The sequence below is a fragment of the Branchiostoma lanceolatum genome, chromosome 1, assembly GCF_035083965.1.
Source record: "Branchiostoma lanceolatum isolate klBraLanc5 chromosome 1, klBraLanc5.hap2, whole genome shotgun sequence".
NCBI classification, from domain to species: domain Eukaryota; kingdom Metazoa; phylum Chordata; class Leptocardii; order Amphioxiformes; family Branchiostomatidae; genus Branchiostoma; species Branchiostoma lanceolatum.
Window position 1 is genome coordinate 19,384,856 of NC_089722.1, and position 24,260 is coordinate 19,409,115.

Genomic DNA, 24,260 nt, shown 5'->3' on the forward strand with positions numbered 1-24,260 from the left:
AAATTTGGTTTGCCATAAATTCATTGTCACGTTATCAACTGTACTGTAGTATATATTATTTGAAAACTTATTTGTTTACCTAATTACGTTTAAATTGATATCCCATATGGTATGGTCGTTTATTTGTAAGACGAGTGGCAGGCCTGAATATAACATTTGGTCGCAAAATGTGCCAATATTTCTCTGTCAACTTAATGTTTGACATTGGAAAAAGAATCGAGCTACTTTTCGGGGTGACCCACCCGCAAAATAAGACATGCTGCTTGTCACACAAGAATGTAATCATTTAAATTGTGCGGTGAACGAAGGCCCTGTTTGAGCAACACGGCTTTTTAAACAAATAGATTCAGGTTATCTCTGCGCTAATACCCGTGGGACCTGCGCACTGCTCAAATAGTGCTTTGACCTGCAGCGAAGCAATCAAAGTAACCTCACCACTTCATGATGCTGTACATATGGACATTGTCCGTGCTGTTGACCACGGCGTGCGGTGCTGTGTATGACTATGGCGCGTACGACCCTGCCAGGGACGACTTCCGACCGGGTACGTTTCCTGACGGCTTCATCTGGAGCACGGCCACCGCCTCCTACCAGATTGAGGGCGGCTGGAACACGGATGGCAAGGGTCAGTCCATCTGGGACGTTTTCTCCCACACACCTGGTAAGGTACAGCGAGGAGACACCGGAGACGTGGCCTGTGACAGCTACAACAAGTACCGAGATGACGTGCAGCTCATGAAGGCAATGGGTCTGAAGCACTACCGCTTTTCTCTATCATGGCCGAGAATCTTTCCCGACGGTACCCTAGCGGGCGGTGTCAACCAAGATGGCGTCGACTATTACAACGGGCTGATTGACGAACTGATCGCAAACGGCATCGCCCCGATGGTGACGCTTAACCACTGGGACCTTCCCCAGGCCTTACATGAGAAGTACGGGGGGTGGATGAACGAGGCTATCGTCGACGATTATCACAACTACGCCACCTTCGCGTTCCAGACCTTCGGTGACAGAGTTAAATTTTGGTTAACTTTTAACGAACCGATATCGTTTTGCGCCGCTGGATACTTGTTGGGAGAACACGCCCCCGGTATCCAGGACTGGACGGCAGCGTCCTCTCTACGCTGTGGACACACTGTGTTAAAGGTGCGACATGACAAATTTACATACTTATCATTCAGTAGCATTTTATCAAGACGGTAAAACGGTCGCTGACAGTGCTCTATACCGAGCTACCATAAATATGCATAGTTGTGCCTCGTTGTATTTATATGAACTTTCACGATTCCAAGTACGCATGCGCAACGTCAAAGGGGAAGGCCCCGGTGACTAGAAAAAACACGTCCGACATTGATATGCAAATAGTTCGACGGAGTCCGGACATATATAAAGCATGGTCGAAACAAGTTATAGGCATTAACCTTTGACCTTGCGCATGCGTATTTAGAATGGCGAATGTCCTCATTTTGTAGTGTGCGTGATATATATAAGGTTAATATTTAACACGATGTTCAACACATACAGATACGATTGTTTTACCTTTCTCCAGGCACATACCAAGGCGTGGCACACCTACGACACAACCTTCCGACATCTTCAAGGAGGAAAAGTCGGGATCACGCTAAATCTTTTATGGAAGGAGCCCCGTGACCCCGACCTTCCGGCCGACGTCGAGGCAACGGACCGCGCACTGCAGATATACAGTCGCTGGTTTGCACAACCAATCTTCGGAAATGGGGAATATCCTCCCGTCATTCAGCAAACGGTTGGTTGAGCACTGACCATTAATTTCAATTTTTTAATTTTTTTGGAAAGTCGATGGGGGCATGTTGGGCCGCATCTAACTTTTCTGAATGGCTCTTGCCTGTCCTGAACTGTATCTTTGTCCTGCCTGCCATTATTTGCGTTTCATCTTTCGGTCGCGTGGCTAGATGGCTTATGTTCTTTTATCATTTACTTGGTTTTAGTATTTTGTCGGAGCTTCAGACAACGTTTCGTTCATGGAATAACATCTTGCATACCGTTTACCTCAAGTTGCGTACGAAAATAAATTGCATGCTATTGACAGACGTCCCTTTTACGACCAATAGTGTGGGCCCGCAATGGAACGGACCCCCGTCTTTGGGTTTATTTGTTTAACACGGCCTTTTAAACATGTAGAATCTAAAACCCGTGGAACCCGCGTTACACTGATTATTGATCAATACAAACACGGCGTCACTCACGCATAGGCAAAGTACGTTCTTCATACAGGTTTGTGTTACATACCCGGTTAACCGTCTCATGTCATAGCACACTAAGTTTGTACTGAACTGAACAGTACGGGCTGCATATCCGGACAGATTCATTTGATCCACAGCGGCGCTACACATGATTGATTAAATGGGCTGGTTAATCCATGGTGTTTTTTTTTCTTATCTACATTCACAGCTTAGACGATTGAGATCAGTGATGCGGCTTGAGGGTCTTGAGTTTTCCGATGAAGATAAATCCTCCATTCGTGGTTCTGCGGATTTCTTTGGTCTGAATCATTATACGACGGGCATTGTGGCTAACAAACCCATCGACATACAGGTAAGCACTTAAGCAGTACAATTAGAAGTGCGCAACGAACAATGCCGTAATCATTCAAAACCTAAAATTTGGCAATTTGTGTAGCAAGAAAAAAGGACGTATTGGACTTCTAATGCAAGAACAAGAAACCAAGAGAGCTCGAGATCATGACAAGGTCGTTCTGAGACAGAAATTGTTATTCCTATGGTAACCCTACCAGTACTCTTAAATGATTCTTTTATATTTTGTGATTTCAAACGATAATGATAAAGAGTGGGCCGAAGAAAATAAGGAGCTGAACGGCCAAGATGTAATGAGTTTCTTTGCCTTACTTGATTAGACACAGAGTGCCCTCGAGTCTTTTGAAGAGACCCCCGCCCCGGAGTGGCCACGCGCTCAGTCCGACTGGCTGTTTGCGGTACCGTGGGGACTCCGCAGGCTGCTTAAGTACATAAAGGTTAGTAATGCTAATTAAGACACAGGACAGCAATCAAGAAGAAACCTTGAAGATCGAACCACTCAGGATGGATCCTAAGAAGCAAAGTGCCCGTTTAGAATCCAACCTGTAAACAGTATCCATTTTTTTGTCTTTAGCTGACTGTTGAGGGGATACCGAGGGGACAGGTTAGTTGGGCAGCCCTGGCTGTGTTTGCTGAACAGCTGAATCAATAGATGAATGAATAGATATATGGCTAGGGAATCAGATGCATATATGATCATGACCGGCACACAGGTTAGACATAAGATACGTTGTGACAATGATTGGCGTTTCAGGAAGAGAAGTAGGCAGGTACAATGTAACATAATTTTTATATAACTGTTCTTGTAAATGTGATAATGTTGTTTACTTTTTCAATACATTGGTTCATGCTGCAATTAGCAATCGGACAAGAACTTGCGAAATAAACTTACAATGTGAATAACCAATAGTCGCATAGGCGTGGCATGTCCCAGTATGATGTTCACACAAACAGGCGTTAATTAGTGTAGGGTTGATGCCCCGTCCTGAGGTGTGCACGGTGCCATAAGCCACGGCTAGTTCCTATAACCGGTGTCGTCGTTAACATTATTGTCATATAGCCTTCATCATACACCAAACTGATACATGAGTGAGGGACAGCATGTCTAACATTATTTTTTTTCTAATCTTACACAATTTGAAGCATCGGTCAATTCCTAGGTCCGGTTGAAAGTAACAGGCCCGCTTCTAGTACACTTGATCGCCATGTTGGATTTATGTGAGAGCTGCTGGATACAGAGTGATAGTTACGGCCGTATATGGTAAAATGAAGCCTTTTCACTAATTAACGTCTTCTGGTTATATGGTAATTATTGATATAATCGTCAACAGCGTTTTCTCTGTTTGATAGGAAAACTTTGGAGATCCCGAGGTGTTCATCACTGAGAACGGCTGGTCATGACGGTGACGTCCAGCCGCCCATCATGGAGGACACGGGCCGCATATGTTACTACATGACGTACATTGATGAAGTGCTGAAAGGTAATTGAAGGCACGTTGTTGACAAAGACGACGCCGTAACATTGTAGAAACAAATTAAAAAGATATTCGACATTCGCACATTTCTGCTTCATGAGGTCAAGGTCCTAATTAAGACTTAATTGGATTCAAGAATATTAGGATTTGAACACGTTTAGATTCAGTTCTCTCTCTTTCTCTCTTTCTCCCTCTCTCTCTCTCTCTTTCTCTCTCTCTCTCTGTCTCTCTCTCTATATATATTATAGTGATAGAATGTGATAGATATGTGATCGATATGCTTCTATATCCTATTTTCTCTCTACAGCAATCGAAGAGGATGGGGTGAAGGTTCGAGGCTACACCGCCTGGTCGTTGTTGGACAACTTCGAGTGGGCAAAGGGCTACACCGAGCGCTTCGGGCTGCATTACGTCAACTTTACCGACCCAAACCGACCCCGAACACCCAAGCAGTCTGCAAAGTTTTACAGCGACATCATCGCTAACAACGGTTTCCCCGAGGGAGCAGAGATCACCGATATGGTGAAGGACATGTGGATGAAATGTCGCGGTCCAAAGGCTGTGAAAGATGAGCTGTAAATCATTAACTTGTGATCGTCATTTGAATATTTGTACTGGTAAATGTAGTGCTTATTCTAACAAGAGGTGGCATTGTTTATAAATGTTCAAGCAAAACACTTCCCCTTCGAACCTAACAGATATTCATCTCAATGATAATGAGTTAGAAGAACCCAGACGTGACATAGATCAAATACAGCTCAGTGGATTTCAAAATTAGAGTACACAATGAAACAATGAAAACAAATAATTCAAGAAAGGAAATGTTCCATAATCATATGATAAGTGACATGTACATTAATCAGAAGGTCAATATACTTTCTTTGACATGCAGCATTGGATGATAAGAGCATGTCTATCACTCGTTATCCATTACTCATTGTTATCATGTTAAATATGTTGGAAGAGATATCACATAGGCACAATTTGCTAACTAGTACTTGAAGTAGTTACGTTTGATCGTCAATGTACTTTGACATAGTTTTATGTTATCTTAACGTTTGGCTCACTTGTATAGTTAGTTCTGATGCATGAAAAAAATGGTACCATTGTGAAGTGTGAAAAACAGACGTTCCAAAGATAAATACTTCTATACAATTAAAAAGTAACAACAGAGAAATGATTTGAGTTTCCAACCTGTTTGTACTTAGTTTATATCTATCACCCTGATGCATAGATATTGAATATCAGAAATAGCTCATTGATGCATGATAACATTGCAAGGAACTGGTATCATACATAACAATGTCTTAAATCTCTAATCTTCTAACATAATTATATTGAATATTGCCAGTATGCATGCATGATAGTATCGCAGGTGAAAAAACACCATTGCTGTGAGATTTATCGTTACAAACGTGCCTGTAATAAAGTCCTTCAGAAAACGTCCCTCCTGTACCAGTACACGATGCCCTCCTTGTCCAGCGCATCCCACAACTTTATCTCTCGTATGTGGTCGTGACTCATCAGCACAGATATGAATTCTCTGTACCTCGTGTCAAAGTAGTGGTTGCTGTACTTGTAGTTGTAGCCCACTCCGTACAGGCTGAGCTTGTCACACGCATGGAGGGCCACCATGGCCATGATGCCGCCAGTGGTGGGTCGAAAAGCATGCACCCTCATCCACCTGGTGGAAAAATCAAAGTTATAGTGCATCGAAGTGGATCATTTCTAACGGCTTACTTATCGATGCTATAGGCGCTGTCCTTTTTGGTGCATACCTACACCATGTAATTGCCCCATATCCTTTCAATTTCAATCAAATGATATAAATGCCTCTTAGTTCTAGTTGATTAATTTCGCAATGATTAGAAAATGGAGAGTTTGGTTTTAAGTTCGCTTTAGCGGTATAGTCACATACTGTACAGTGATGGAACACCGACGAGTAATCTGTTTGGTAGATCAATAGCAGATAAGAAAGATATAAATACATTCGATCCCGGATAAAAAAAATTGTGGAGAATCAGTTCTGTCGTTTATGCCAAAGAGTTTGTTAGTACCAACTGTATTTCCATCACAAGTAAATTGGAAGGCTCGTTTTGTTTCTTGTTATGAAAACCACTGGTAGATATTACAATATATATGACTTACACGAAATGCACGTATCTCATGAAGTCAGGATGGATGACTCGTACGTTTTCTGGGGGCGCCTTGAACTCGTTGGTACCCTTTCCTATTCTCTTAAGATATGAATAGTCTTCTATCCGGCATGGCACAAATATATAGGTGATATTCTATTACAAAAGAGAAATGACGTGTTTCGAATCATTTTTGCTTGTCAAAGAAAGTATCCTTAGGCTAGTTCTATACTAGTCACATTTGCCAAGAAGTGTATCAGAATACACAACGTATGTTTCATATTCAGTTTAATAACAACTTGCACGTTAATGTAACAAATGTATAAAGTCACATGAAATCTGTTGAGACTTAAAGTAAAATCGCTCTCATGATACAGAGGAAACATTAGAGTTAAAAAAAAAAACAGCAATCAATATACGTTACATCCTCATTAAAACATTTATACAATTTGAGATATGGACGTTCGTGGTCTACATCAAAATTTGCTGGGAACCGATCGAAAACCATGAAGGCATAAAAGCTCGCAACATCTAGAGTTGCTTCTTGGACAACAAACTACTCATGTGTATCAGAATTCCTGGTCATGTGGCTATGATCTGACCAGTTGGGAGGCTATATGAAAGTCGGACGGATTTGTCTTTACATTTTAAGCCTAGCCGTGTGATTATTAAATCTTACACATGAAAAATTAAAGGTCCGACGTTTTCAAGTACAACCAACAGGCACGGGGCTATGACGTCATATGCAAACACATGAACCGTATTCCCCGAGACTGACCTGACTGACAGGGTAGTGGTCTGGCCTCATGGGAGTGAGGGAGCGATCGAAGAACATGTAGTGAGTTGTCTTGCTGCCCACGTCGTCTTCATAACCTCTCGTGTATGCCTGGTTCACCCTGATTCAAAACAACGACATTATACTCAGAATCGAAGAGGGAGGCATAGAATTGAAAAAGTACCATTTTGCTGTAGTTATCAAGGAAACAAATTAATGCTGTAGACATCAAAGAGAGAGATGAGGAAGAGATATCATATCAAGAACATGTAATGAAAGTCACTGGTATTACATTTTGGGGTACCTACATGTTTATGTATAATATAGGGTAATGGTGAATAGTGTCAAACTCGTTACGTAGCGATGTTGTTGTTTGGCATTCGGCACAGAAGAATCCGGCTATGTCACCATGGACATTAGGATGAATTCGAAAAAAAAAACATTGTGAAAATCTGGCAAAATTAGAGACTAACTGTTATTTTCATCTATATGCTAAAGTTGTGGTTTTGGCGACTCCTCAGGTGTAGTTACATTACAAGCTTTTCGAAACAGCCAAAACAATATTCCTGAGCTTTCACCATCTAAAAGACCTCCTTCCAAAACGATTGCATTTCTACTAAAATCACAAAACCCACTAATCATTAAAAACGTGTGACTTTTCATCAGCCACTGTCTTCAAAGAAGAAGTCCAACCCCCCAGTAATGTTGTATGTAGAAATTTTAGTTAGATGCATAGAATAGACATTCGTTACCATTGTACCCTTTTTACTGTTTGTACGTACCCTTGCAATTAGTCTACGGGCATGAATTTGCAAATAAAACATTAATGTCACATTTGTTACTCTACCTGAATACGAAGTCGTGCCTGTCAATCTCCCTGCCCATCCCGGAGCCGTTCAGCATGCCGCCATTACCAACCACAGCACATGAGAGGCATTCCGGCTTGCCTTCCCTGCTGAAGTTGAAGATGGAATCTTTCGCCGGAAACAAATTCAGCGTATCGCGGACCTCTGTTGACAAAATAGAAAACATGTACAGTATGTTAAAGTACATAATCTTGATCATAACAGCATCTTGCCAGGCCTTTATCGGTATTTTTCACACCGTATATTACAAAACATAATATATAATAATAATAACTTTATTGCACAACAATTGTACAAGGTACAGAGTATGGCATTCACTGGTACATAGATAACATTCTACTAGGCTAATCCGTCTATCTTATACAATATGATGTACTAGTCTATCTTATACAATATATGATATATAGATGTAGGCTGGGACGAGGTAAATGTAAAGATGTAGGCTAACAGAGATGACCATAAGTGTGCTAATAATTGTTTACCACTGTGTACATATTAGAGCTGAATCCCAATGGTATCTGAATTTGTTTTTCTGTGGTATTAAGAATGAGACCACTCTTGTGACGTATCTACTATGTTTGGACAACACCGTTTACATGAACCGTTACGCGACTATTTTATAGTCAGCCTTCCCGTTACAATAGTGTTCTCTACTATTTTCTGTACGTATATCTATTATATGGAGTTTGCAATCCAAGCAGAGCTGTGTGCTGCCTCTTCCGAATTTACTGCTATTTGAAAATATAATCATGTAAAAGTCAGTCATTATATCTCATACAGAAGAATGAGGATGTAGACTCTTGTTTTACAGTTTTTGAAAACAAATCTTACCCTCATATGTAATATTTTGGTTCCTGGATTTGTATCCATATGGTATTTCCCAATGTTTCAGCCGCCAATATTCATTCACATTGAACAGCATGCTGTTTATCAACATCTGAGTGTAAGGTCGAAAGATCGGTCCGAACTCCTTGGACATAAAGGCTCTCTTCTGTAGGGATCCATTGCACGTCTGCAAGGGTCAAAGCGAACAGAATGAGTCAATATTTCCCATTGTCCAACACGCGTAGCGTTTGGTATACATTTAAGCTGCAGAAGTTTGAAGTCACAACACTAGCACTATATCGTACGCGTTTTTCACAATGATGGATGTCCAAACATGCAAGTGACCAGCTAATCTTAAATCTTAACATGTGACAACAGTCACGCAACTAGGATTTCATACACAAGATAAGATGAACGTTCGTTGTTACCTCTAGCCTTTGAACACAAAACTACACAGTCCAATGTGATATACCTGTGACATGAAAATACGACACATACATGCATGCAGGGTATAATCAATAATCAATATACATGTGATGAGCTAAAATCTTCCTGTGACTCACAGAGTTCTTCCAGTTTGGGTTTTGTCTGTAGGTGAATGAGGAGCTCCAATGGGGATCTCTCTTTAAGTTGGAAATCTTGCTGTAGGACATGATGAAGAAAGGACCCAAGCGTGGCTCTGGTTGGTCGTGAAACTTGTCATAAAACCCAGTGTCGGCAGTGGTAGGCTTGCCAGATAGGTCTATGTTTTCTGTACTGGTATAGTAACAACTTACATTACAACTTGATGAAGATATGACGATCCAGGAGGCTGACTTGGTATACTATACGGCCAACATGGTGACCGAAAGAGAATACGATAGCGAAATAGATGGACATACAACGTGGCAGAATGGACTGGACTTATTAATGGATCTAGAAGAGAGAGAATCCTGAAGGCTCTTTTTCATTAGCGGCAATGGAGGATATGTTGCGTCTGTCACCTTGTAAAGGAATCTCTTTGCATCCTACTGTCTAGTTTGATGATAGTTCTACTTCATATGTTTTACATTTACTTGTCATTAAAAGATTGAACATTTGACTTTGAAGAATCATATCTACGTCCATGCTTCATCAATTTCATTGCTTTACATACAATTACAAAAGTTGCCTATTACAATTTAGAATGCTACCTAACTTATTTGTTATACTTCTGAGACGAACTGCTGCCTATGTGAATGGGTCACAAAAACAAAGTGCCCAAGTTTCCAACGGTCATATGTTGTGTGTTATGTCATTGAAAATCTCATTCATTGCCTTATAGAAAATACATCGTTTGATAGACCAAAGTTAATCTAAAACAGACAATGTACAAAGTAGATAATTATCTAAGGTACATACTTAGGCAAGACGTCGACATCTTCAGTTACTGTGTCCACTGCTTTGTGTACACTTCGGGCAACAAAGGAGTTGGTGTTCGACAGAAGATAGATCATCAACAAGAAACCTCCAGCCAAGCCCGCCATTAGAAAACGTTTCAACATGTTGGCCGACTCTGATGCAACATTTGGACAAAAGAGACATAATATAAATTGCATCCCCCCAATAATACGTTTTCAATTGAATCTAATCATATATATATATATATATAGAGAGAGAGAGAGAGAGAGAGAGAGAGAGAGAGAGAGGAGATGAAATGAAATGACTCTTTAACCTTCTGAAAAATCAGTGAATCAATCCATCAAACAATTAAACAACCTACTATTACCACAATATAAAATGGATGCAACAAAATACCTATAATCAGGAAGCTTTGATATACTGGTGACATGAGACTTGTAGTATTCATATCAGAAATATACGATTACAGTCAGGACTTTTCAAAAGTATAATTTAGTAACTAATACAAAAAACCGCTATAAGACACCGAGCTTGGGCTTGTACCTTTTTTTTCTCTTTGACAAGATAAAAGAAGTCCTTTAATATTAAACCATTAAAATTTGTTTACACAAATTTCACAATCATGCCAGCTAAATTTCTACCTTGCAATTTAGGCACTATATTTGGAATTTTCATCCAACTTTATATGTCCAAGGTACTAGATTCTTTACATTCTGTTGAATATATGATACATTTGTGGGCAATCAAAAGATGATGGTTCGTAGATTATTTGATAACATTGCTGCGGTCTGTTTACGGAACGTCGCTGACAGGATCGATCCGTCAAAGGCAGGCATTTCCGCAAGCGCATGTTGCACCCATCTGAAGGACCTGACTTATGTAAGTCATGGCAACAGTGCAAATTACATTTAGGATTCATTTCCTTTGCTCACATAAATTGGCTGCCAGAAAGGTAGTACCAACCTTTTGAGTATATACGTGTTGGTACTGTTCGGGAAAACACCCCGATGCCGATTCCGATTCCCAGACGTTATGGTGCCCGGCTATAGCAGCTACCACAATGAATTATCGATCGATCTACCTGTAATAATGGCTCAATGTTTACCCCATCTTTATGCCAACGTGTACCCCGTCTTCTGTAGCCTTCTGCAGCGACAAAGTTGAAGGTCGATATCAGAGACAATCAGATGAGATCTACTGTACAAATCATGTGCCATTAAAACGTTAACATTCAGCGAGTTTCGCTACTATCTTCGTGCGATCAAACGGTTCCCCAGTGCGTACCTTCACATGCACATAAACACTGTATGATATCAAAGTCGCATGTAAACAATAGTACAAGATACAGATACAGACACACAACAGGCATTTGAAACCACTCACCTTCAGTCTGTAAGGTTCACTAAAGCTCGTGGATGATTATAACGAACACTGAAGTAAAGAATAACGTTACCTGTAAGTGAATTAGTAGCAAATTCTGACGTTCTACAAAGTTAACCAACGTCGTGAACAAAGGATGGCGCGCTAGATGATATACGTGGCACATCTGTGACATACCTTGATGCCAAGTTCTGAATGCCACTTCCTGCACGCATATCCTACATCCGTGCCACACTCTCACAACTGAATATGCATGAGAACGCAGAGCTAGCTCAAACGTTGCCTATTTCGTAATCCATACATCATCCATGCATACATACATCTTTTTAAAATCCGTAGAGCTATGTGACGGTGTCTTTTTTCACTCCACTCCAACTGTATCTATGGTTGAGTTCATTGTACAAAACCATTCCATTATCTATATGGATGTGTTTTTTTTAAATATTTTATTTATTTTTCCACTCGACAACAAAACACTCCGACATCCGGGTATATACAGACATTTCTGTATCCGTATCTATGTAGCCGGGTATAATCACCATTCGGCGTAACACACCAGCTTTGCAGGCACGCGGCGCGGTAGCAGGTGGTTATATTACACCGAATGACCTGTGACGTCTAACCGTCGCATATTTAACTGCATGCATTGTTTAAAGCTGTCTAATGAGGAAGCTTCTACGGTTCTTGGTGGCAACGAGTTCCACGCTACGATCGTTCTAGGAAAATACAAATTTTTGAACACATCAATCCTAGGTTGATAAGTCTGATACTTAAAGGCAAGGCTATTTCTTGTCCTTTTCTGAGCTGGTATTAGATACTTATTAGTCGATACCACCAGTTTATTAGTCATTTTGTACATCATGCATAGTCTGAGGTCAATATCCGAGTATCTGTCCGAACAGAGTTATATCATTGACAATGCCGCTGACAATGATCGAACGATGTATAACAGAACGGGCCTAAGTAGCGTAATTGATACGGAAACGCCATAACTACCTACTGGTTAATGATAATAATTCTATATGTGTGATATACGTAAGTTAGTTAAAGGTTAACATCACCATACATAGATTATGTAAATGTGTGAGGAATTTGCATAGCATTTACAAACGGAGGTATGAGATCCCCGAACTCTACTTGATTATGCAAAATTTGAATCAGATTCATAATAACATGCTGCAGATACCAACAGTTCATTCTATGACCTTGACCCTAGTTTCAACTTTGACCCACCATACTCATCTATTATTGGCAACGACGTACTTCCGGGCTCGCGGTGCCACGCAAGTAACATTACCCAGTCTAACATTACCCAGTGTAACAGTGCGCCTGAAGATTTCCGACTTACATGTATACACACAATCAAAGGTGGGGTGAAAGAAGCAAACATCGGAAAACAGTGTTATTGATTTCTGTTAGTTCATGAAAAATACTTAGTCCCCCACCATTGTATCAGTGGCACAAACCAAAGATGGCCGACAGTCGTTCAATCAGTCGTGTTATTTATTTTCTGTCGGTTATTTTGTCACTTATTCTGCAAATCCGGGGCAGGAGGACTCTAAAATTCGTCAGCCTGGTAGGTTATGTTGTTGATATGAGCAATGTGATCAACTGCAAAATATCTATTCGAAGCGAAACGTCAGGCAATAAGAAACGACCTATAAGCAGGACAATGACTTATGTTCGTAAAGATTTGCCATGCCTAAACAAGCAAGACATTTAACAGGGAGGGGGTCAATGACCCCCGGGCAGAGAGATGGTGTAAACACAGGTTATACTGGGCCTCTAGTCGCATGTTGAATAGAGATGCAGGTGCAATCAACCTGTATACCCCGTAAATATTTTACAGTTGGCGAAACGTAACGGAGATCCATGTCATGTTGATCAATTTATAACGTTACAGGTATACCGGCACGGAGACAGGTCTCCGTTTAACGTGTACGGAAATGATACCAACACAGAAGATACCTGGCCACAGGGGTTCATGCAGCTTAGCCAGGTAGGTACATTATACACATGGGAAGCGCTCTGCAAACAAACACACACACACACACACACACACACACACACACACACACACACACACACACACACACATAAACACACACACACAGACATATAGACAGACACGCACACACACAGAAATACGATACATACATACACACGTGCAAACGCACTCATGCATACACAGCACACACATACACGCACATACGCATGCAAATCAAACACACACATACACGCATATATAATACAATCAAATACGAACACACACACACACATACGTAAACGATACTAACACAGAAGACACATTCATAAACACACAACCACACACAAACACGCACATACGCATACAAAATGTACAATTACACAAATATGCACTCACATACAATCACACACATACATGCACGCATGCACATACAATCACACACATACACACACACATACGTACACACACACACACGTAAACGATTATAACCAACACAAAATACACCTGGCTGCATGCATGGGTTCATACAGCTCAGCCTTACATTTCTCTTTCTTCCCTTCTATAAAACTCTTCTGCATATATGTCAATATTATGAATATAGTCATGTTTATTGGGCGTTATTGTTTATTTTATTAGTCTCTGTTTTCCATTACAAAGTCTAATGAAGTTATCAAATTCCTGCCTTTTTTTGAATGGCCAAGCTGTTTCATACATAGCTCAAACTTTGCAACGTTGCATGTAGAATGTTGCTTTTATTTTTGTCAGCTGTCCGTCACGGTGTTAAATCTGAGATCGGAAACCTAGTAGGCAATCAAGGTCATGGTTTATTTCCTACTTGACCCTAAATAACCTAGTATCACCATGAGCTACAGACATCAGAAAAAAATATTTCCTCTCCTGCACAGGTCGGTATGCGGCAGCAGTTTGAGCTCGGACAATTTCTCAGAAGTAGATACGTCGGATCAAACTTCCTCAACTCATCATACAGCAGATATCAGGTAAAATTACCGATTTTCAAGCTTACTAAGGTGTAAATCATGCACATTGATCGTACACACTTGTCAACTGTTGTAGATGAAAGTTTACTGTTGAGGCTGTAGGTCCAAGTAAACAGTTCACATTCCTAAAACTCAGGTTTGGATACACACGGCACCCCGATGAGATTCCTGAAGGCTAATCCTTGCGTATGTACACTTGCAGATTCAGATTTACACTTGTACATTCACACTCACAGGTTCAGATTTACACTTGTGTATTCACGCTCACAGATTCAGATGTACACTTACAGGTTTTCACACTAACAGGTTCAGGTTTTGAGCACGGACACAGACAGGACCCTGATGAGTGCCCAGGCTAATCTGGCAGGTTTGTTCCCTCCCGCTGGAGATCAAGTCTGGAATTCAGACATCCCCTGGCAGCCGATTCCTGTCCACACTAGACCTGCCAACGATGACGTGGTAAGTTCTTGATTCTTATCCACACTATAACTGTACAAAATATGCCGTTAGAAGATTCCTAATTCAAATTGGTGTTGATGTATCTGCACCCAGTTTGTTCCGTAAACTGATAGAGCTGTGACGAAGCTGCGCTCGGTGTAACATTTTGCATCAAAGAATCAAGAACTAGATACATTTATTTTAAATCTTCTACTCTCTGGAGAATTGTTCGGATGTCAGAGTAGATCTTTCTGGGAGATTGGTGTCTTCTTGAAGTCTGAGCAAGATAATGTTCATCGGTTTATCATGTAGCAAATAACATAATAAACAAATAACATATTTCAGTTGCTAGGAATGCCGCCATGTCCTAGACATGACTATTTAACCAGGGAGTTCCAGAGGACAGACCCGGAGTACCTGAAGATGGAAAAAGACAACAAGGTACGAGCGTCACTGTGAGTTCTTGTGCCATTTGCTTGTGTAATTATGTACGTATGGCATTCACGTTTTACCTGTACATGCACATGTACAACGTCTAGTGTTATATTCCATAGTAGCTATGATAGCTTACTTTGTCTTGTGGTCGGGACATTATAGCCGACCGGGCTGGAAGAAAAAATTGACCCGGATCAAAATGCTTAACGAATGTAACCCGATTCCTCGCTTGAACACGCCGGGACACCTACAGGGCAGCGCGAAGGGAACTTTTGATTTGTGACCATGACAGCTGACTTCAGTTTTTGGCCGGAGCTACACCCCTACGGGCACCGGCGCAATTGTGACCACAGTATTACCGTTTGCTCCTAATATGATGGACTGAGTGGAATTGTCTTTTCCTACTTCACAGAGCTTTGTTTTCTTTATTTCCTGCAGGACTTCTTCGAGTACTTAGCACTGTGGACAGGACTGCCAGAAGACAAAATGCACCAGTGTATCTGGAAATTGATAGATTCTTTGTTTTGCGAGGTATGCTGTACATTTGGTTTGCTAGGGCCGTCACAGCCTAGTTACCATGCTGGATTGATTGATTGATTGATTGATTGATTGATTGATTGATTGATTGATTGATTGATTGATTGATTGATTGATTGATTGATTGATTGATGAACCTTAGAAATTAGACCCATACATTTTAATGTGTATTACATATCCATCACATGAATGCAATTTACATGTAATTCAAATTTACATTGTAACGTCAACGTTTAACCATCTAACATGGCTTGCAGAGTTCACGTCATAGTCACGTGAATCTAGATGCTCTATATCAAGTTCCGGGGTACCAGTGATTTCAATGGCGCGTGCTCGTGCACTAACAATAGTTTAGTTTAGTTTAGTTTATTTATTCGCACATGTATACACATAAAAACAATAATGAAATAATCGAAAATATTTAAAAGAAACGTGCCAGAGGAGAAAAGAAGCCCACAGGGCTTATAAGAAATTCTCCTCCATTAACTTAACAAATATTAATTACTATACAATTGTGATATAATAAGTAACGAACAAAGGTATAACATTTTGGCTGGTAGGTCACATGAAGCGTTCAACGAATTTCACAGACTCTTTATTTGTATAATTCAGAAAACGCAGAACAGAACCTTCCCAGCGTGGGCGACACCAGAGGTTTATGACAAGCTGACAGAGTTGACGTCCTTCAACCCACAAACTCATTCTTCCGACAATCACAAGGCAAGAATCAGGCTTCGCAGTGGTACGCACAATCTACACTAGTCTCACGAATTCCAGATAAGCAATGCATGTTGAATCAACAATTTATATTTGCTTTTTTGTTTTGTTGTTTGTTTTTCATGTTTAATCAATTCATTACTTACGGACATACGAATATCAAGAGACTACTATAATCTCCATTAAAATGGAGATATAGCCTTGAGTGTGTCTGTCCGTGTCTGTTTGTGTTTCAGGATTATTGTAGTCAACATAACTCAAGAACCTCTGGATGGATTACGATGATATTTGATATGTGGGTAGGTGTTGGAAAGACAAAGGTCAAGGTCGATTTTGGACCCCTTGTATGTGACCTTGTTACAATTAAAACTACTGACAATTGCCAGTAAACATTTTTAACTCCACAGTGTAACTTGAATACATAATATATAAGATAACCGATTTTTACATGTATGAAAAACCGAACCCGTTTTGTACGCCAGGCCCTCTGCTTGGAGCCATGGTGAGGAATATGACTCAGGCTAAAGAAGGTACCCTACCTGACGGAAGGCTGCGCGTGGTGATGTATTCCGCTGTAAGTTCTTCTTCTTTGTCCCTTCGCCAATGCTTTGTTAAAAACACACGACCGAAACACTACTACCCCTTAGTGTAACAGCATTCAAAGCGGCCGCCGATCATATTATGCTAATTGCCTCATTACGACTGAACACTCGATATCTGATAGCTGCAAATGGGGTAGGGAATTTCCCGAGCAGCCTTCGTGACCCCTGCTTCTCCTAATGGGTCAGTGAAGTCATGCTTGTCTCAAGCATTGATGTTTCTGAACTAGGGTGAAGAGATGCTGCTACAGTAAGAATTGGTTCAGTGCTTTGATGAGTGGCCCCCTACGGCCTTGCACTGAGCGAGTTCGTTAAAAAAATGAGATTGAGAAAGAATGAAGACATAACTAGTGCTACAGATGAAGTTACTCTTCTTCATGATGAGTCAATGGAGGACAGGGAGGACTGGAGGAGGAGGGTGTTGTCCATCTGTGACACTCTCACGACAAGATGGTGAGATGATGATGATGATGAGTCATTAACTATACAAATGAACAGATTAACCAAACCATACATATGCCGATAGATTGAAAAGGCAAGTTATGAATACCATAGTGATAGGTACTAAGATTAGCCTCCTTTACAGCACGACTCGACCGTGGCAGGTCTGCTGCTGGCGCTGGGCGCCTTTAACCACATGCATCCTCCTTACTGCGCATGCGTCATGGTGGAGTTGTACCAGGAGGATTCTGGGTAACTAATGTCTTCTCCATCAGTCCCTTGCAGTGGTAAACATTTTTAACGAGCGAGTTCTGGTTATAGTCGCTTGTTATCGTGCTTGGGGGTGGGGGTGGTGGTGTTTGTGTGTCTGGGGCTATTGTAGCAGTCATTTTTTGTCAGGAGTATCAATCATAGTTTCACGCTGTTATCCAACTTGCCGAAAGCAATTTTTCCCTTTATTTAAATGGTCTCGATGGCATGTAGAAAAAACTGCCCAAAAAGGCAAATGATTTCTTCAAGGGTTATTATATAATTGTATGTATATATCATTTGCATCATGTAATCTACTCCAATTTTCAATGTACAAAAAATACAGCTCAAGGTGGAGAAAGAATGATTTCACAAATAATGTCTTTTCCAGAAACTTTTTCGTGGAGGTGTGGTACAGAAACGACAGCGCCCACGACCCGTACCTGCTAACAGTCCCAGGCTGCCCGAATCCCTGCTCCTATCAACAGTTCCTGAAGGCTACAAAAGACTCCATTGTCATGGACAGGGAAAAGGAATGTCAACTGAGCATCTTCAATAGGTTAAAGAGATGTAAGCTACGTACATTATTAATTCTTCAGGTCTGTAAAATGGTCCAGGTACTACTATTATAATTTCCAACGGCGTTGTGCAACAATACCTTACACATCATGTATGAATGTTGATTCGCCAGTTGCAAGTGAAGAGCAAGCTGTAATATTGTTGTTGCTGGATTTTTATTGGTTGATGATGCTAGTCGGTAAGAATGGTATACTTGTGAGTCAACACAGCTAACCTACCATATTCCATCGGCTCCAATACTTGCACATCAGTTGCCATAATACGAGATACAATTGTGATAAAGCTATCTTGTTTATAGGGACATCACCCACGATAGGAGGAGTGGCACTGATGCTTCTATTGATCGCAATTGTTCTGATCTGGACCTACGTTCGGCGAACAAGGCGGAGACGTCAGCACAGCCAAAAACTGATCTCGGAAGAGAACATCTCACTGACGAACGACGATGAAGATGATGATGTCGATGATGAAACGTTATGAAATGTTAAATTATAGAATGTTCTACCCTCAATAGATAAGGCTAGTTAGAAGAGTTGTGTTTGGATAGCAGGTCTATCGTGAGAAGGGCATTGTCAGATGATTTTATCTAATTTGCTTTAGTTCTATTTTATGAGACAATATTTTAATGATGGAGATGTTTAAAATCTATTGATCGCTTGTTATTGATTTCTTTGCTTCTACTAAGTTCTAGTCCATCTCTGGTACACTTCATTGGTACACTCACTTTTCAACGTCAAATCTACCTGTGAATTCACTTTTAAATGGTCTCATTTCATTGGTCTGCTTCAACGTGACGTAAAGAAGGCTGCGATCGTTAATATCCACCTCACATTCTCATCCATGACTGGTACATTCCAGCATTCTATGTCAATTTGTAAATTTACCAATTTACCTTTAAGCAAACTGATTCCGGAGTCTTATTCATGCTATCTGAGGAAGGCACGACGGTTATGAATAAAGTGTTTGTCAGAATCGGTCTCACGTCATTGGTCTGTTTTATAGTCACGTAAAGAAGGCTGCGATCGCTTTCATCCACCTCACATTCTAGCTCCGCAGACGCCATGACGGTGTATCCCTTCTTGTAATGAATTCTGGGAACAAAAACCTCTGTAGGTACTTTAATGGCAGGGTCTGGCTCAAATGATAGTTGGAAATGTCCGGTGTCGACATCGAAGGTCATGGTAGTGGGAATCCCCGCCACTGCGCGTGCGTAGGTTCGGACGAACATACCGATGCGTTCTGGGATAGCACGTCCTGAGATGTCCCAGAATACCTGGTTTCCTTTGAAAGTGTCCCAGTAGGTCCACGACTGTAAGAAACTGTCTGCTTCCTTCAAGACAAATCCACATTCTACCGTGTCTGGCAGGTCCGGCTGGCTCGTGTTGGTTCTGCACGTCCCAAACTCCGTCAGGAACGAACCTCCACCGAGCACGGCTAGGTCTTCCTGAACAGCAGAGAACAACTTTGGTCCAACAATCTGGTCACAAGCGACTCTTTTATACTCTGGGTACGGCTGTCCCTCGTGATAGAGGGAACAGTAGTAGTGGTAAGAGAAAACGCTACGGTTCTGAAAGGCTTTCCCACCCGGGACGTGCTCGAATCCGGAGCCGAAATCGCCGTCCTGGGAAAACATGTACCCCCACGTCACTGGCTCGTAGAAAATCATCGCTTCGTCATCCACCGTTCTGATGGCCAGGCTCACGCGGTCGTGCAGCGGCGCGACGTTCATCTTCCCAGCATGCCCCGGGAGCAACAACTCGGGATCCCTTGTCCAATCGCCGACCCAGGGCTCGTTCAGCAGCTCGTATCCAAGCACCGATGTCTGGTTCGAAAACTCGGACGCGACGAACTTCCAAAAGCCCGCCATCTTTTCCGCAGCCCCCTTGTAGTTGTCGTACAGGCACTGGAAGGCGTGACTGCAAGCTTGTGTGACGTAGGCTAATGACCATGACGTGATTTTCTCCAGCGGCCAGGGGTAGGGATGCTCTGGTGGCGGGAAACTTTCGACCAGCCACTGCGGCACCCCGTCGTAGAAGGTGAACGGTTTGACGAGCGCGTCCTGGTGCATGTCCAGTATGACGTAGATACCGCGTTTGCCCAGCTCAATGGTGATATTACGGATGATACTGATGTAGGTAAGGTTGAACCTGGTTGAATGAATGTAAGGGCACATGAATGAATGGATGAATTAAAGATGTAGATGTCGTGATATCTAGAAAGACCTAAAAACGAAAAGATTACCGGAGCAAAGTGATATACCGGTAAACAAAGAGTGCACCAGGTACGTATCCCGCCTTTCCCATTGGCGATGTAGCTTAGTTTACAGAACGGATCATGGCATCGAGAAATCGTCGGAATAGTCTCCAAATTTCTTCTGAATTTCTACCCCCATATTTCCATGTTTTGTCGCGCGGGTTTCTTCCTACTAAAACCATTATCCATATGCAAAGCACAAATGGAGGACTAAACACGGACGCTATAAATGTTCTCAAATCACAAATTAAAAGCCAATATCAAGCCTACGTGTCTACAACAATATTCTATACAAGCTACAGGCACATGTAGCACAGAATTGCACCTTAGGTGACATACCTATACTGTAATAGGAGCACCAACTGCAGCCTTGTTTTGGTGCATTGCCCCGGGAAATTCAAAATGGCTGCCGTAATAGGCAAGATGCCTATTCCTAAACGTTGCATCTTTCATTGCGGATCTTGCAAAACTTCTTCAAAGAGTGTTATCCCGTTCAGCTGTGTTTTATGCTATAACAGTTTTTTACTAGTTGTAAAAAAAATCCGTCCATACCTCCCCTCCTGCGGCTCTGTCCCCGCCCACATCATCCCGAGTCGGACGGCGTTAAACCCCCAACTCTGCAGCTCATCCAGCCGGGACTGGTTCAGCATCTGGGCAGGGTACCTGACAAGTCATGTCGAAATTTATTGTACAGCAATTGTAAGGGCTACAAGTCAAAACGTGGTATGAACTACTGGCTACTTACAATAATCTTGTGCAGCACAGTTTCTGAGCTATACAATAATGATCGAAGACACAATGAGGTGTTGGACATGTATGTCTGCTGCTTGTCATTTCACGGTCTCTTACATTTTTTGCATGGAGGTATAAATTTGCATTCGCCTTAGTACACAGAAAGTATATTTTACAATTTGACGTCGACTGATTATAATTTTTTGATAATATACATATTTTTTCATCCAAATTACCTCAATGAAAGGTCATGGAGGCTATATTGTCACTAGCTTGTATTTCTTGTATCCTCCGGCGGAGCTACTAGGATGAAAAAAGCAAACAAACAAACAACAAAGAAACAAACAAATAGATTAATGAGCACCAAGGATATCCCTTTCCGATCATGTTGACGCCGTGAAAGATGCGCACGCGGCCGGTGTCGTCCATGAACCAGTGTTTGTCTGGGTGGACGTGGATACGTGAGAGCGCCGAGACACACACTCCGGGGAACAGGAGACAGCATACAGCGAGGAGGAACCTAATGCCTGCCATGGTTTGTCAGCTTCTGTAGAAAAGATACCAAACTGTTGGCGATCTGTGTATTGAAGTTAATCATTTGTCACCCTCGAATCACCAATACTGGGCAATGCTAAAGAGGGGGGAGACTTCGGAGCTCTATGCGACATGCATCAGCAGAGGACTGCTCGGACGGCAGCCATAATTTGTCAGCGTCAATCACAAGGAGATGACCTCATTAGTAGTAGTAAACTATGTCTAGTATAGATCCACAGCAAGTGTTAGATTCTCCGTATACAAAGGCAATTGAAAAGAAATTATGCCAATAATTGTTTTTAACTTATCGGCTGACCCGTCATCAAATCAGTCTCTACCATCTAGGGCTATATCCACATGATTGTTTTTAATCCGTGCCTTATATGGAACGCCGTTCCCACCATTAATACACTTCATCAGATACTCAAGTGGGACATTAGGAAGGTGACGTTACAAAGTCCAGCCCCTTGTCAAAACCAATATTTACTCTGCTGACAGCCCCATACGAGTAACTTATTATATCCAACAACAGAGCCTAGTTTTCTACGGTTCTCTTTTATTCATGGCTAAGTGTTACTTACAACTGGAATTCATGTGGAATGTACTATTGCGTGCTACCTGGTAATAATCAGAGACTATCTAAGTCTGACGACTTAGTCACAAAAATTAAGTCATATCCAATATGGCTGATTTTATCACGACTGACCCAATTTTTATCATCTGTTTACTTAATTCGACGTTGTTAGTGGCGTCAGCGAGCCTGAGCCAGACGTGGAAAACGCCCTTAAATCTCCGTACGCGAGGCCAAGCCAAGAGATTGACCACTGTCTAATAGGACATTTTCAATAACACGCTTGCCTCACCTTGTTCTATGGACGTCCCACCTCTTTAACTATCATTAACGGTTGACGGGAAAATGAGACGAATCGAGTTTGTAAGTCTGACCTTTGGGTCACGGATGGCTATGTAACTGCGCGCCTGCGCAATCGTGTCGTAAGCATGGGACCGTCTCAAAACTAGCAAATCGTTTTGAAACGGATTGCGTTTATTTACAAAGCATTAAAAGCTGTCATGAGAGTTGTTTTTTCGGCATCTAACCGGAAATTTATAATTGCTTATCACCATTGCTTATCATTATATCAATGACTACAAAGATAGGCATGCTTTAGATTGAAGGTACTTCCAGGACAGGCATCCACAGTCTATAATGCAAAACGGTCAGTTGCCCCCAATGTGCCCCCAAAGTGTGTGACCCCAATGTCAGCAGTACAGGATCTTATGGACATGCGATGAGATCAACCGTCAATTATCCCAGACGTCTTAAAAAAGACGCATAGGGGTGGAGCCCATCTCCATTTCTATAGCCCTTGGGCCACACATTTTGTGCAAGTCACTACATCAGGGGGCTGGTCCGCTGGTAGTGATGTGTGTTTACTTCCATACTCCCAAATGCTGAGTGCTAAGCAGAGAAAGTTGTATGTACCATTTTTAGAGTCTTTGGTTTGACCCGTCCGGGGATCGAACTCACGTGTGCAAGGCGAACACTCTGAACACTTTTTTTCTTCTTATTTCTTTGTTATGTTGAAAACTAATAAAAAGAATGAAAAAAACACTCTGACCACAAGGCCATCGCACCGGTGTAATTTTCGTTGGGTGGCGTACATTGCATAGGATTTATTGGTCCAGAGGGCCTACTTACTACATAGAAAACAACTAGAGATCACAAAGGTGAAGGTGACTTCAAAAAGTCACGCAGGCACGAACCCTTTTCTTCTGCACTACCGATAGAATCTTACATACAACGGCTAGACGAAGACACACTGTAAGCACTCCTAAGCAAAAAAAAGAGGTGTTAGCAGGGCAACATCGTCTTAGCTCTTTTGTTGGTAGGTGGATTACATTGTATTGCATTCATGGATCCAGGGGGCCTAATTACTATAAACCACTAAATCGGTACCGCAAAGATGAAGGTAATGTCAAAGAGTCGCGCAAGCACAGAACCTTTTCTTCTGATAAAATCTTACAGATGAAAGATGATAAAATCATTACGGATGAAAGCTGATAAAATCTTCCGGATGAAAGCTCGTTAAAGGGACACTTGAAGATCTCTCAAGCCAAAAGCCGGGTGTTAGCGGTGTTGCATCTTTTCAACGCGATAAGATTTAGTTTTTTGTTGGTGGCTGAAGTCAATTGTTTAGGGTTTATTGGTCCAGACGGCCTAATACTTTAAATCGCTTTAGTACCGCAAAGGTGAAGTTAACTTTTCAAACTTGAAAAGCCGCGGCTGGCACAAAACCCTTTCTTCTGCACTACTGATACAATCTTTTAAAGCCCGATAAAGGGCCCCTCAAA

At 41.6% G+C, this 24,260-nt stretch overlaps 3 protein-coding genes and 1 pseudogene across 10 annotated transcripts; 2 read left to right on the forward strand and 2 right to left on the reverse strand.

Annotated features, from left to right (window-relative positions):
- LOC136439665 (cytosolic beta-glucosidase-like) lies at positions 1–5,494 on the forward strand (annotated as a pseudogene).
- On the reverse strand, positions 4,854–11,609 carry LOC136439671 (alpha-N-acetylgalactosaminide alpha-2,6-sialyltransferase 1-like). Of its 6 annotated transcripts, none has more exons than XM_066435207.1 (9): positions 11,483–11,609; positions 11,111–11,175; positions 10,030–10,183; positions 9,213–9,405; positions 8,656–8,836; positions 7,806–7,968; positions 6,962–7,079; positions 6,197–6,339; positions 4,854–5,732 (listed from the first exon to the last, which is right to left on the reverse strand). In XM_066435207.1, exons 3-9 carry the CDS (start codon positions 10,170–10,172, stop codon positions 5,483–5,485), a joined length of 1,191 nt encoding a protein of 396 aa, XP_066291304.1. In that variant the 5' UTR covers positions 10,173–10,183; positions 11,111–11,175; positions 11,483–11,609; the 3' UTR covers positions 4,854–5,482. The 6 variants fall into 6 exon arrangements, with proteins under 6 accessions (XP_066291304.1, XP_066291321.1, XP_066291289.1 ...); XM_066435224.1 differs by having other exon boundaries at positions 9,213–9,400; positions 11,413–11,609; XM_066435192.1 differs by having other exon boundaries at positions 11,413–11,608.
- Positions 11,610–12,838: 1,229 nt separating this feature from the next.
- LOC136439728 (prostatic acid phosphatase-like) lies at positions 12,839–19,362 on the forward strand. Its single transcript, XM_066435285.1, has 11 exons — positions 12,839–12,985; positions 13,313–13,408; positions 14,302–14,394; positions 14,701–14,853; positions 15,178–15,273; positions 15,706–15,798; positions 16,417–16,546; positions 17,004–17,095; positions 17,707–17,813; positions 18,202–18,380; positions 18,688–19,362. Exons 1-11 carry the CDS (start codon positions 12,881–12,883, stop codon positions 18,867–18,869), a joined length of 1,326 nt encoding a protein of 441 aa, XP_066291382.1. The 5' UTR covers positions 12,839–12,880; the 3' UTR covers positions 18,870–19,362.
- LOC136439710 (endoglycoceramidase-like) lies at positions 18,528–22,848 on the reverse strand. 3 transcript variants are annotated; one of them, XM_066435256.1, is made up of 4 exons: positions 22,772–22,848; positions 21,739–21,921; positions 21,195–21,305; positions 18,528–20,536 (listed from the first exon to the last, which is right to left on the reverse strand). In XM_066435256.1, the coding sequence occupies exons 2-4, from the start codon at positions 21,906–21,908 to the stop codon at positions 19,270–19,272; spliced, it is 1,548 nt and encodes a 515-aa protein (XP_066291353.1). In that variant the 5' UTR covers positions 21,909–21,921; positions 22,772–22,848; the 3' UTR covers positions 18,528–19,269. The 3 variants fall into 3 exon arrangements, with proteins under 3 accessions (XP_066291353.1, XP_066291361.1, XP_066291370.1); XM_066435264.1 differs by lacking the exon at positions 22,772–22,848 and having other exon boundaries at positions 21,739–22,119; XM_066435273.1 differs by lacking the exon at positions 22,772–22,848 and having other exon boundaries at positions 21,611–21,856.
- Between the last annotated feature and the right edge of the window lie 1,412 nt (positions 22,849–24,260).

Coding starts and splice junctions, on each gene's coding strand:
- LOC136439728 (XM_066435285.1), top strand. CDS start 12,881: ATGGCCGACAGTCGTTCAATCAGTCGTGTTATTTATTTTCTGTCGGTT. Junction 16,547..17,003: donor AAGAATCAGGCTTCGCAGTG/GTACGCACAATC, acceptor TTTGTACGCCAG/GCCCTCTGCTTGGAGCCATG. Junction 17,814..18,201: donor TTGTACCAGGAGGATTCTGG/GTAACTAATGTC, acceptor TGTCTTTTCCAG/AAACTTTTTCGTGGAGGTGT.
- LOC136439710 (XM_066435256.1), bottom strand. CDS start 21,908: ATGGCAGGCATTAGGTTCCTCCTCGCTGTATGCTGTCTCCTGTTCCCC. Junction 21,306..21,738: donor ATCGGAAAGGGATATCCTTG/GTGCTCATTAAT, acceptor ATGACTTGTCAG/GTACCCTGCCCAGATGCTGA. Junction 20,537..21,194: donor ACAGAGCCGCAGGAGGGGAG/GTATGGACGGAT, acceptor TCATTCAACCAG/GTTCAACCTTACCTACATCA.
- LOC136439671 (XM_066435214.1), bottom strand. CDS start 10,172: ATGTTGAAACGTTTTCTAATGGCGGGCTTGGCTGGAGGTTTCTTGTTG. Junction 7,080..7,805: donor AGGCACGACTTCGTATTCAG/GTAGAGTAACAA, acceptor GTTTTGAATCAG/GGTGAACCAGGCATACACGA. Junction 5,733..6,196: donor ATGAGATACGTGCATTTCGT/GTAAGTCATATA, acceptor TTTTTCCACCAG/GTGGATGAGGGTGCATGCTT.